The sequence below is a fragment of the Protopterus annectens genome, chromosome 1.part1 (genome assembly GCF_019279795.1).
Source record: "Protopterus annectens isolate FY-2018-M chromosome 1.part1, PAN1.0, whole genome shotgun sequence".
Lineage (NCBI taxonomy): Eukaryota > Metazoa > Chordata > Ceratodontiformes > Protopteridae > Protopterus > Protopterus annectens.
The window spans coordinates 650,795,601-650,808,521 of NC_056726.1; the positions used below are offsets into that span (position 1 = coordinate 650,795,601).

General features: G+C 44.8%; 1 protein-coding gene across 1 annotated transcript in view; it reads left to right on the plus strand.

Annotated features, from left to right (window-relative positions):
* The window catches only part of LOC122806732 (valosin containing protein), a 1,741,209-nt gene that overhangs the window by 540,253 nt on the left and 1,188,035 nt on the right, over nt 1-12,921 (plus strand). The window contains exon 7 of the mRNA XM_044077401.1: nt 4,021-4,123. Coding sequence (XP_043933336.1) covers nt 4,021-4,123 — 103 coding nt within the window. The remainder of the gene's footprint in view (nt 1-4,020; nt 4,124-12,921) is intronic.

Here is a 12,921-nt window from a genome sequence, read left to right on the forward strand (position 1 = left end):
TTCGGATCAGTATATTTAATGCCATTCTGTTTTAGCTCAGAGCAGCTCTGAGCATTGCCATTTAGATTCTTGACATAGTTATAGAATGCTTTGTGGTGGTCTTTGGAATCTTTGGCAATTTTATTTTCGTAACTAGCTTTGGAGGATTTTGAGGCATCTCAGTTTCTTACTGAGGCTAGTAAGGGAGTTTTTTGCATCCTGGGATTTTCCTCTTTTTCTGCAAAAGTTTCTTCCTTTTGTTGTAAAGTTTGTTTATGGCAGGGGACCACCAGATTGGCTTCCTTTTTTTGGATGAGAGCATTTTGGTTCTGTTTGGGATGGCACGATTCATGCATGAGTGGATGTGCTCGTACAGTGCCTTAGTGTAGGATTCAGCAGTTGAACTTTCAGTTCCCGTCTGCATGGGTGTCATGAAGTTTGTCACTTCTGACTTGAGTTGCATGAAGTTGGCTTTGGAGAAGTTTTTTATGGTGGTTTCTTTACTGGGGGGTGGGATGTGGATGTTAAGGGTGATTAGCTTATGGTCAGACCTGACTAACGATGGGGTGACCATAGGTATGGAGCATTGATTTCCCATGTTGGTAATGACCAGGTCTAGGATATTGGAGCCCCTGGTGGGACTATGGATTAGTTGATCCAGGGCATTGGAATTTATGAATTCCAAGAACCGTTGCGCAAAGGTGTTGGGACATGAGTAGTTTTCCCAGTTAATGGCAGGGTAGTTAAAATCACCCAGTATTAGGGTGTTTGGTTCTATCTTAATATTTTCCAGTATGTTTAGAAAGGTGTAGTGAGAATCTTGGGGTATGGTGGGGGATCTGTAGCAAGCTACAATTTGGATTGCAGTCTTACCTAGTGTTAGTTGAACTTGGAGAATTTCAGACACATTGTGTTGGCCAGCTAGCCTGGTGGTGTGAATATTCTTGGTGAATATTGACACTCCTCCAACTTTAGTGTTTCGGTCCTGGTTTGGTGGCTGAAAAGTGTGGTAAGAGTTGTAGCCTGGTATTGCAGGGGTGCAAGCAAAACACAAGGTAAAGAAAACAAACTACAGTATTCAAAATATAGAAAGGCAATACAGTAATACAAAAAATAAAAGCAAACTAACCTTTCCTTCACAGCAAAGTGTAGCAGAGTCTGGATGAGCCTTGGTACACAGTAAACAAAAAGTCAAAACTAATACCCTCACAAGAAATAATTTTCCTGGGTGCCAGCTTGAATACAACGGCCCAGATGGCTTACCTCACGCCAGACGAGCAAAAACAACTGGCTCAGTACTTCAAAAAGATGGCAACTTCTACCCAGCTCACTGCAAGGAAATTCCTGCAGGCATTGGGGTACATGGCATCCTGCATTCAACTAATTGCATATGCAAGGCTGCATATGAGCACTACAATGGTACCTAAAAAGTGTATGGTCCCAACACAGACACAGCCTCGAAGCAACTAGAACTCTCATTCCCTGCCTTCAAAAAGAGTTTTTATGGTGGGCTCAAGCATGCCAAGCAAACAAGGGCCTTCCTTTTGTCTCACCTCCTCCAAACCAAACCTTGACAACAGATTCATCAGACTACGCCTGGGGTGCACACATGGCAGGACAATGCATACAGGTCAAATGGTCTGCAAACCAAAGGCAACTACACATCAACCAAAAGGAGATGCTAGCTGTAAAAAATGCACTAACAGCCTTCAAGGACCTTTTGCATCCAGGACAACTTCTAATAAGGACGGACAACACCACAGTTATGTGGTACATAAACAAGGAGGGACACACTCCTACCCACTATGCAGACAGGCAATGGACTTGTGGAACACAACATTAATTTACCAAGTACAACTGCAAGCACAATTCCTGCCAGGAAAAGAAAACATTTTGGCAGACAAATTAAGCAGAAATTTGACAGATCCTCACGAGTGGAGACTACACCCACAAGTATTCTCAATGTTAACTCAAAGGTGGGGAACTCAAGACATAGATCTGTTTGCCTCAACCAACAATTGCCAGCTACAAAAATTTTGCACAAGGACTTACCATCCCCTGGCCTGGAAAGTGGATGCCCTATCATTCAGTTGGACAGCATTGTCAGTCTACGCATTCTCACCTCTGTCTCTACTCACCCAGGTATTACTGAAAACCAGATCAGAGAGACCACAGATGATCCTCATTGCCCCGGACTGGCCACGTCAACACTGTTACCCACTACTACGCAACTTGACTCTCAGCCCTCCATGGATCTTACCTCAATTCCCTCTGCTGTTAACCCAACAAAACTCAGATCCTTCAGTCAGCTAAGGACCTTAAATCTAGCTGCATGGAAAATACCTTAAATTATCAAACAGTTCTCTCAAAGGACGTCCAGAATGTCATTTTGGAGGCCAGGAGGCCCAGCACCAGGAAAACTTACTCAGACAAATGGAAAAGATTTTGTGTATGGAGCCAGGCCAGAAGCCTAAATCCTGACATTCCAAATATTCCGCACATACTCCAATATCTGAGATGCTACGCAAAGGCCTTTCTTTCTCATCCATAAAGATCCATGCTTCAGCCATTTCAGCTCAATATGATACGGTTCCTCCCATTTTCCCTCATCCTTTGCTAAGGCAGTTTCTCAGAGGGGCAAAAAATATAAGACCCCCCCCCGAAAACCGCCTACTCCAACTTGGGATCTAAATTTTGTTCTGGAAAAGTTAACACTTCCTCCTTTCGAACCAGCCTTTTCAGCAGAGCTTCAATACTTGTCATGGAAGACAGCCCTGCTGCTGGCTATCACCTCAGCACGCAGAGTCTTAGAACTGCAGGCACTTATGGCAGTGGAACCTTTCATCATTTTTCATCAGGACAGAGTATCTTTACGCACCAACCCTTCCTTCATGCTACAGGTAGTATCCAGTGTGGCTCTCAATCAGACCATACACTTGCCCACCTTTTATCCAAACCCACAGAATAAAGGAGAAAGACTCCTTCACTCTTTGGACATTCACAGACAGTTACATTACTATTTGGACAGGACAAAGGCCTTCAGAAAATCGGACCAACTCCTTTTATCCTATGCGCCAGGCTCAGAAGGAAAGGCCATTTCAAAACAGACCATCTCCAAATGGATAGCACATGGCATCCGCTTTTGCTACTCACACCACGGGGAAGCAGTGCCTGCTAGTATTAGGTCTCACTCTACCAGGACTACAACAACCTCAGCAGCCTTCCTCCGAGGAGTCCCAACAAAGGACATTCTGGAGGCAGCTACCTGGAGTTCAGTGCACACCTCCACCAAACATTACCACCTGCACTCAAAAACCAGAGCTGGGTTTGCCACTGCAGTTCTGCAGGGCATCTTAGCTGCACCTAACCCACTTTAGCTCCTACCACCCAACCATAGCTTTGGGACTCTACCCAAGTGTGATGACTGCAGCAGCATAGCATGATGAACATAGTACAGTTTTGTACCTACCATAAATGTAGATGTTCGAGTGGTTATGCTGCTGCAGTCCAGGTTACCCTCCCTCCATCCCCTCTACCTAACAAGGTTTTTCTTGTACCTCCATGTACTTCAACCTTTGGGATGGATGTCTATATGGTGCATTTGCTTACAACTAGTACCATTGTTTTGCACTAAGGTATGATTTGCAAGCTTCTTTTGCCTTCTTAGTTTGGGGCACCTGACGTCTGGGGCAAGAAAAACTGAAGAAAATGGCATCGGCTGCCTCTTTTATACCCCTGCCGCACTGACGTCAGGGAAGAAGCGACAACTGACGCTGGACCAAGGCTTTGGAATTCAGGCCGACTGCGGGACCGCCTGACGGCAGGATAACCCAAGTGTGATGACTGCAACAGCATAACCACTCTAACATCTACATTTATGGTAGGTACAAAACTGTACTTTATATGCTCTATTTACAGCAGGCACGCTGATTGGGCTGACCAGTCAGCACGCACATTTTAGACTGTAAATGATCTGTCGTAGTATAACAGTAATATTGGCTTGTCTGTTTTCTTGGTTAATTCTGTCATTTTGAAATGCAGCCCCCTCGTGGTATTCTGCTGTATGGACCTCCGGGAACTGGCAAGACACTTATTGCTCGTGCTGTGGCTAATGAGACTGGTGCCTTTTTTTTCCTTATTAATGGTAAGTGGTTGCATGTTAAGTTTGCAGAATGTTTATTCTTTATTGCTGCTCATAAGCAGATTTGTTTTATGATGGTGAAGTACTTTGTGGTTGAGAGCAATGCTTATTCTTGATTATTGTAGTTTAACTTTAGATCTGAAGTAGTTAACTTCATTTTGTCTGCAACCTGTGGGTATCTGATCCGAGCCGGCAGCTTTCCAGGCTTACAGATCCGAGCTCCAAGCTCCTCCCCTTACCCATAATGCCCTGCTATCTCCTTGTAACCCTCAGATCTAGTTTGCCACGGCTTAAGATAGCGTCTCAGAACGAGCTCCGAGTTGGTTTGTGAGTAAAATTAAAAATAGAATTCAAATATCTTTTATTTTTCCTATCTTTCCCTTGTACACTGTTGTGAGAACCCCGGGTAGTTTCTCTTTAGTGGTTCTTATATTTGGTGTCTGTTAATCTAATTGTTTAGTCAGCTAGTTCTCTTCCCCCACTAGAGTGTGTGAAGGCGTGTGCTGTTTTCCTTTTTCTTATACCATGGCCGAAGGCCCTATGGCCATTTTTTTGAAATGCACTCAGTGTGGTCATAAGCTGTCCCCAGCAGATGGCCACACTCTGTGTTGTGCCTCGGTGTGGAACACCTTTCCACAGGCTGCACTATTTGTGCAGCCTTTAATCCCAGAGCATTGAAAGACAGAAAGGCCAAGCTGTTTTGGGCTGGTCTTCTGCCACCAGAATCTACTTCGTCTTCTGCTTTGGTGCCAGCTGCCTCTACGGTTGCCCCACCTGCTACTTCTGATCCCCTGGCTGGGGCTCACCCTCCTTTGGTCCAGGAGGAAAGGGAGGGAAGAAAAAGGACGGGAAGAAAAAAGGACAAGACAGGGAAGAGAGAGAACACTGCAGCCATAAAAGGCGGGCCGAGTCTACTCCCTCGGCTCCACCATCTAAAGTTGTTGCTTCTCCCTTGAAGGTCTCCGGGTCTACCCCCTCTCAGCTCCGTTCCCCTAGTTTCTCCCCAGAGCCAGAGGAGGAGACCCGGTCACCTTCTAGGTCATCAAGGCGACCTTCCCGGCCGCCTTCGGTGGCCTCTTGTACGTCTACTAGGAGCTTGTCTGACGCAGATTTGGACCGGATGATGCGTCGTTTTTTGCAGGCTCAAATGCAGATGGGAGTGCTCGTGCCATTGCTCCTACTCCGACCCGCTTTCGGGTCTTGGAGCTGTCGGATCCAATTAGCTTCGGAGCCGGGGTGGGGTCGGCGCCGACAGCATTTCCGTCTTCGGCGCAGACCATGCTCTCGGGTCTGTCGGATCCAGGCTTGTTGTCTGATCCGAGCTTTCTGAGCCATGGGGCAAGCGTCGGATCCGGAGGGGCCAGTGGAATTTTGGCTCCGTCTAGGTCTGGTTGCACTACCCTTTCGGATCTGATCGGGTCGCCCTCGGCGCTGGTCTGTACGTCTGAGCCGAGGGAACTGCTCTCATTTCCAAGGGAGAGCAGTTCACCATCGGCATTTGACGTAGTGGAGAGGGTCCTCTCGAGTGACTAGAGTGCCCCGGTTCTTGCTTCGGACCAGCCCGTCGCTCCCACGCAGTTGAGCCTATCCTCCATCATCCGACCCCAGGGACAGTCTGCGCTTACGCCCCAGATGGTTCCCTTGGAGGAACAGGACATCGTTGGTGAAACCTCTTTGGACAGCCCACCCCCCCTGAGGAGGTTCCTCACAAGCGGAAGTGCAAGAGGAGGCACTTGGACTCGCCCGAGTCCCTCACGGAGGACACAGACTTGGAGGAAGGGGAAGGATCCCCAAGATCACTCACTGAAGACGTCTCCTTTAGAGACATCATGGAAATGTTACGCATTAGGGGAGGGTGGTCTGCCCAAAAGCCTTCCTCTGACGAGTCCGTGTTTCTGGAGGCGTTTGACGCTGGCCCATCTACCTCTTGGGTGTCTCCCCCCCCCCCACCCCGACCCCCTGCTAGATCTTATTACTACCAGGGTGTGGAAGGAGCCGGACACTGTGGAGCCAATCCCCAAACGTCCCGACAAAATACTAAGCCCCCCCTCGGACAAGGCATGTTGGAGTAAGGGTGTTCCTGTGAATGCTATGGTGGTTGTGGCCACCAAGAAGGAACAAGCACAGGAGAGTTCCTCAGTACACCCTCCAGACAAGGACTCTCGGATGATGGACCGTTTGGGAAAGCGGATGATCTCTTCAGCGACCTTCTCTGTAAGGTCACTGAATTCTATGGCACATGTTGTTCGAACAAACCAAACACACGCTCGAGGGACTAAGTGCATGGTCCAAACCAACGCGAAAGGGTAAATCCGAAAACGGACCAGCACAATGTTATAGCAGCAAAATTTAATTTGTTGTAGAAGTAAAAGCCATTTAAAAATGGCTAACAAGCAAGCAAACAAACCTGTTTCGGCTGTACAAAGCCTTCTTCAGTGCTAAAAAGCAAACGTTGAATAGTTAAGCAGCTCCAAACATCCTGGTGTTATATAGAGAGACATTTAAAGGCACATTGCAGAAATAATTAATGACTGGATAATATACACATATCATGAATAGTTACTGATGAATATAATACAAATCAAAATCACCAAAATAAACTCATGTACATATGAAATTTTAAAAATAAATCCAAACAATGTACATAAGGAAGTAGGTTGACATATTTTTCTGTTTCATTAAGGCCAGGTTTGAACAAAGCCCCTAACCTGGTTATCCACACATTTTCCATGTTATTAAGTTTAGTATGCAACCTGCTTTGAAATTCCTATGCATTTGGAATTTGTCTAATAAATTTAAAAACAGCAGTGGGATGATTAATGGTGTGTTTATAGAGGGCATTGGACAATCGGTGGTTTCTGATAGCACTAAGGTGTTCACTAATCATCACTTTGATTGGCCTTGGATGTCTGACCCACATAAAAAGAGGAACTGGTACATGTGACCAAATGACCCAATCCGAACTGCAATTCCCAAAGATGTTAATATTGTATACCTGTGATGTATTTTTACTTGAAAATTCCTTGGTTTTGAGGATATGTTGGCAAGCACTACAATGTCCACAAGGAAAACACCCCACCAAAAGGTCACCAAATAAGGTGGTTTGGACTGTAGTCACGTGTGTATATCTCTTGTAGTGAGTGAAACAAGAATGTATAGTGCGACCCCTACGGTATGAGAAGGCACATTTATCTGGTAATATGTCATTCAGAAGTTCATGAGATTTTAGTATGTCCTAATGTCTGTTAATAATTTCCCTGAATTTGAATGTGTTTCCGAAAGTGGTTAGAAACCTTATCGGCTGCACAGAATTGGATTTGTCATCATGCTTCAAATGTTGGTATTGTAATAAGCTTGAGCGTGCCATCTGACTAGTCTGATCAATGGTTTGAGAGATATAATACTTAGAATATCCACGGTTAAAAAGCCTATTTGACAGATCTTGTGCACAAACTTGATGTTCTTCTGAGGAACATATGCGTTTCATACTCAAAAATTGGGATTTTGGAATGTTTCGGATGATGTGGTGGGGGTGAGAGCTTGCTGCATGTAGCAATGTATTATATTGAGGAAACTTCCTATGAACAGTAGTGGCCAATGTGTGATCTTCCAATCTAGAAATGACAACATCCAAAAAAACAATCTCTTGATATTCTATGTTTAGAGTAAATTGTATATCAAAAGGATTGTTAAGATACCTGACAATCAAACACATGGTCCTTATCCCCCACAACACACCATCCAGCAATCTAGATATCTTCTCCAGATATCCAAATGATTTTATAAATTAGATTATGATGTGCATCATATAAAAATGTTTGCTCAAAAAATCCCATAAATAAATCAGCATATATGGGGGCAAAGGAAGCCCCCATTGCTGTACCTTTAATCTGCCAATATGGATGTCCATCAAAGTAAAAAAAAATGTTTTTACACAGCACATATTCAGTAAGTTTAACAAGAAAATTGTTGAAACCAGTGGAATATAATTCAGATTTGTCCAACCAATAAGAGATAGCAGCAATGCCAGCATCATGGGGGATGCTCGTGTATAAAGATGAAACATCTAGGGTACATAACCACCAATCCGCTTCTAATTGTCAATCTTGAATAAGAAATTCCGTGGTGTCTTGTATCCTTGATCTAACATTAGACAGTAATGGTTTTAAATATGTGAGGAAAGCGCTTCTAATTGTGAATCTTGAATGATAAGAAATTCCGTGGTGTCTTGTAATCTTGATCCTAACATTAGACAGTAATGGTTTTAAATATGTGAGGAAAGCGGATAGTGGTTCAGTTAAAGAGCCTCTCCCAGAGACAATAGGTATACCTGGAGGATTAGTGGAGTGTTTATGGATTTTAGGAAGAAAATATAAATATTGCGGCATAGGTTCCACCACTTTAAGTTGTTTGCCAACCTGTTTACTAATACCTTCTGTGGCTAAATCCAACAAAGTCTATCTGTGCTTTGAAATTAGATGTGGGATCCACAACCATCTGGATATAATAGCGAGCATCAGTCAGCTGTCTGTAAGCCTCAGCCTTATATTTGCTGTGATCCATAACAACAGTACCTCCCCCCCTTGTCTGCTGGAGTGATGACAATATCATGATTAAGTTGAAGTTCAGTTAGAGAAGATCTCTCTGCTTGAGTAAGGTTATTTGTGGTAGGTTGGTATATTGTGGAAAAATGTAAATCTTTGATAACACATTCCTTAAAAGATAGAAACATGTTTATCCATAGGTGGTGTGAATTCTGATTTGCCAAATTTGAAACCAGTAGATCTTTGAGTAGTGTCATGATCTGAAAAAAATATCTTAAGATTTACCAATCTGCAAAAATCATTAACATCTTTTAACAAACTGTATTCAGAAACAGGTGAAGTGGGGACAAAATTAAGACCTTTATTTAGTACTTGGTAATGTACAGGTGGTAATTCAAAGGATGATATATTGTGTACATTGTTCACTGTTTCACAATCTGTTGTAATAGAACCTGTAAACTGGATATTCCTGTTTGTTTCTATGCTTTCTGCCTCCCCTGCGCGTCTTGCGTCTAAAGGGACAGGCTGTTCTCTTGGCAGCTGGGGGATACCTGGCGTGAAGGGACATCATAGTCTAACAGAGGAAGATGTTCTTCATCTCACATTGCTGCAGTCCTAACACTTGGGTAGTCCGCTGTCCCAGTCGGCCCGAATACCAAAGTATAAGGCTGACGTCGGTCAAGGCGCATTAGTCTGACGTCAGGACGTCAGGGTACAAATGCGCATGACCGACGTCATTTCCTCAGTCTTATTTGCCGCATGGTCCGATGCAGAAGCAGTTTTGCAAGTGCAGGTTGGCGTTCTGAGATTTTCCGAAGTCGGAGTTTCAGACCGAATCCAAGTTGGCTAAGTACCCCGTTGGGGAATATTTTGGTTTTTTCTTGCCTCAGTATTTAACCGGATGTCAGAAAAAGTGAATAACTGTATTTCTTGTGGGAAACAGATACCTCATAGGGATTACCATACCTTGTGTATACCTTGCTTAGGGCCTGAGCACGACGTTGTTGGCTGTCGCTCTTGTGCTAGATTTAACAAACGCACTATAAAGAGAAGATTAGATTGTGCCAGGTTAGTTTTGGGAAGCGGTGTAATTATAAAATGCCGTCGGATGCTCCGGCCGCTTCGTCAAAAAGCGCAAGGACAAAACAGCAAAGCCTAGGCTGGAAGAACCGTCCGTGCGGACGTCGGTTCTTTAGAGGGCTCGGTGGAGCCAGAGGTTCAGCCAGAAATTTCTTTGGAATCCCAGGAGAGACTTTATTACTGCAAGATGTGACCTCTCAGGAGGTAGGCCAGGCGGAAGGGGCTTCTCAGGTAGCTGTTCTTCCCTCCCTTCCTAAGGTGGTTAGGCCCTCCCCTGCTGTTTCCAAGGCTTCTCCCAGGGGCAGGCCAGGTTTTGTTTCAGGTGTTACCCCTAGTTCTTCAGGGTCTGTGCCTAAGAAGCATATGCTTAAGATGGCAGAAGATTTGATTACAATGATTAGAGGTTCTATGCCCCCTCCTGATAAGAGGCCTAGGGTGGAACCTGAGCTTGGGAGTTTTGAGCAGTGTTCGGATGCTTCTGAGTCTTCGGCTGAAGACTTGTAGGAGTATTCCCCTTACTCTGATTCTGATGTGGATGATTCTACTCCTTCTGCTTCTCCTCCTGAGGATTTTTCATTTTCAGAGACACTTCATTCCATGAGGGAGCATTTTAAATGGGAAGGTCAGGATTTCTCTGATTCCAGGAAAAGGCTTAGGGAATTTTTGTTTCTACCCCAGCATAGGCCTTTAGCTATACCTCCTGTTCTAGATGTGGTGGAGGATGTTTTTGCAGAGGCTTCTCTGAACCCTGATTCCTTGCCTCCTGCTCCAGTTAAACCGGATAGATATTATAGGGTGCCTGAAGCTCATAAGTATCTTTTTAAGAGTCCTAGGGCAGACCCAGAAACTGTTTCACAGGGGCCTAAAGGTGTTAAGGCTTCCGTTAAAAATCCTGTTCCTCCGGATAAAGAGGCAAGGGCTTTGGATAGATGGGGAAAGAAAGTGTATACTTCCACTTTGGCCATGAGAGCTTTGAATTGCCAGTTTCACATGTTGAAATACCAAAATTATCTCCTTTCACAATTAAAGTCTAAGGTAGATGCTTTGGCGGAAGGTATTGAGTGTAAAGAGTTGCAGGATTTAGTTCATGTTTCTGAACAGGTGGGTAAGCATTCTTTGCAATGTGGTTTTGATGCTGTGCAGGCCTCTTCGAGGGTGGCTGCCACTGGTTCGGTTCTTCGCAGGCACGCCTGGCTGAGGGATCAGAATTTAGCTGAGCATGTGAAGACAAGGATTTTAGATGCTCCTTTACAATCTGATGTGTTGTTTGGTTCGCCTGTGGAAGCAGTTCTAAAGAAAATGGAAGACAAGGCTAAGTCTATGCAGACTGTTAAAGATTTTTTGCAGGTTCAGCCTCCGAAGTTTAGTAGAAATTGGCCTACCAAGGGGTGGACATATCCTGCTTATGATTCCCAGTCTAGGGGAAGGTCTAGACGTGGTAGGGGCAGAGCTCAAGGTTCTTTTAGGCCTAGAACAGGGAGTTCACCTGCTCAGTCTTCTGGTGAGGGCAGGGGTCAGTCCTTTCGTAAACAGACCCAATGACCTGCCTTTTCAGCTGCCAGAATGTTCTCGTCTGGCAGCACCTTTAGGAGGAAGGTTGGCACTTTTCAAAGAAAACTGGAGTTTAATTACCCAAGACAGATGGGTATTGGATATCATTCACCACGGTTACAGGTTTTATTTCCATACCTTGCCTCCTTTCAAAGGCATGCCAGACATTCCTCCTCAACAAAGGAAAGAGGCTCACAGGCAAATTTCTCTGTTGCTCCAAATAGGGGCCATTCAGCCGGTTCCGGTGCCAGAAAGGGGCCTAGGATTTTATTCTCGCCTGTTCCTAGTACCAAAAAAGGGGAACACGTGGAGACCAATTTTGGATCTGTCTATCCTCAACACTTATCTGGACATTCCCAAGTTCAAAATGTTGACGTTGCAACAGCTTTTACCTCTGCTGGGCAAAGATCACTGGATGGTAACTTTGGATCTCAAGGAAGCTTACCTTCATGTTCCTATCAGACTAATTTGCAGGAAGTATCTGCGTTTTCGAGCTGGGAATTCTCATTATCAGTTCTCTGCATTGCCCTTTGGCTTATCTACTGCCCAGAGTGTTCACAAAGGTTCTGGCTCCAGTGATAGCTTTCTTCAGGCTAAAAGGAATACAAATTTATCCTTATTTGGACGATTGCCTGCTTCTGGCTCAAGGAAGGGACGTGCTTCTTCAGCATTTGGAATATGTGATAGCAGTGCTAAGATGCCTAGGGTATTCTGTGAACGAAATAAAGTCCAGTCTAGTACCCTCTCAAGACATGTGCTTTCTGGGTGTGAGACTGAATACAGCAACCCAGATGGCCTTTTTAACCCCGGACAAACAAAAGAATCTTTCTCTTTACTTCCATCAACTAGCTCATCAGTCCGGGCTGACTGCAAGGACAGTCCTTCAAGCCTTAGGGTTCATGGCATCTTGTATTCTGGTACTTCCCAATGCCAAACTGCATATGAGGAAGCTACAATGGTATCTCAAAATGTATGGACACAGCACTGCCAGGATTTGGACACTGTCATTCAAATAATACCTTGCATTCAAAAGGAATTTTTGTGGTGGGCTCAGGAATGTCACCTAAACAAGGGACTCTCTGTGACCCGGCCAGAGGCGAGTCAGATTCTAACGACAGATGCCTCAGACACAGCTTGGGGAGCTCATCTGAATGGAAAGTGGATACAAGACAAGTGGCCTGCCAGACTGCAGCATCTACATATCAACATGAAGGAGATGTTAGCAGTCCAGTTTGCATTACTGGCTTTCAAGGATTTTCTTCTTCCAGGGCAGGTGTTGATTCTAACAGACAACACAACTGTCATGTGGTACATCAACAAACAAGGGGGAACATATTCTTATCCTCTGTGCAGGCAAGCAATGATTTTGTGGGAGACTGCGTTAAGCTTGCAACTGAATCTTCAAGCAAGGTTTCTGCCAGGTGCACAGAACTCCTTAGCAGATGTGTTAAGCAGGCAAATCATGGATCCCCACGAGTGGAAACTGGATCTTCATGTATTTCAGACATTGACAGTGTCCTGGGGAACTCCAGACATAGATCTGTTCGCTTCTCCACTAAACCACCAGCTGCCAAAGTTTTGCACGAAAAGGTTTCATCACACAGCCTGGAAAGTGGATGCTCTTTC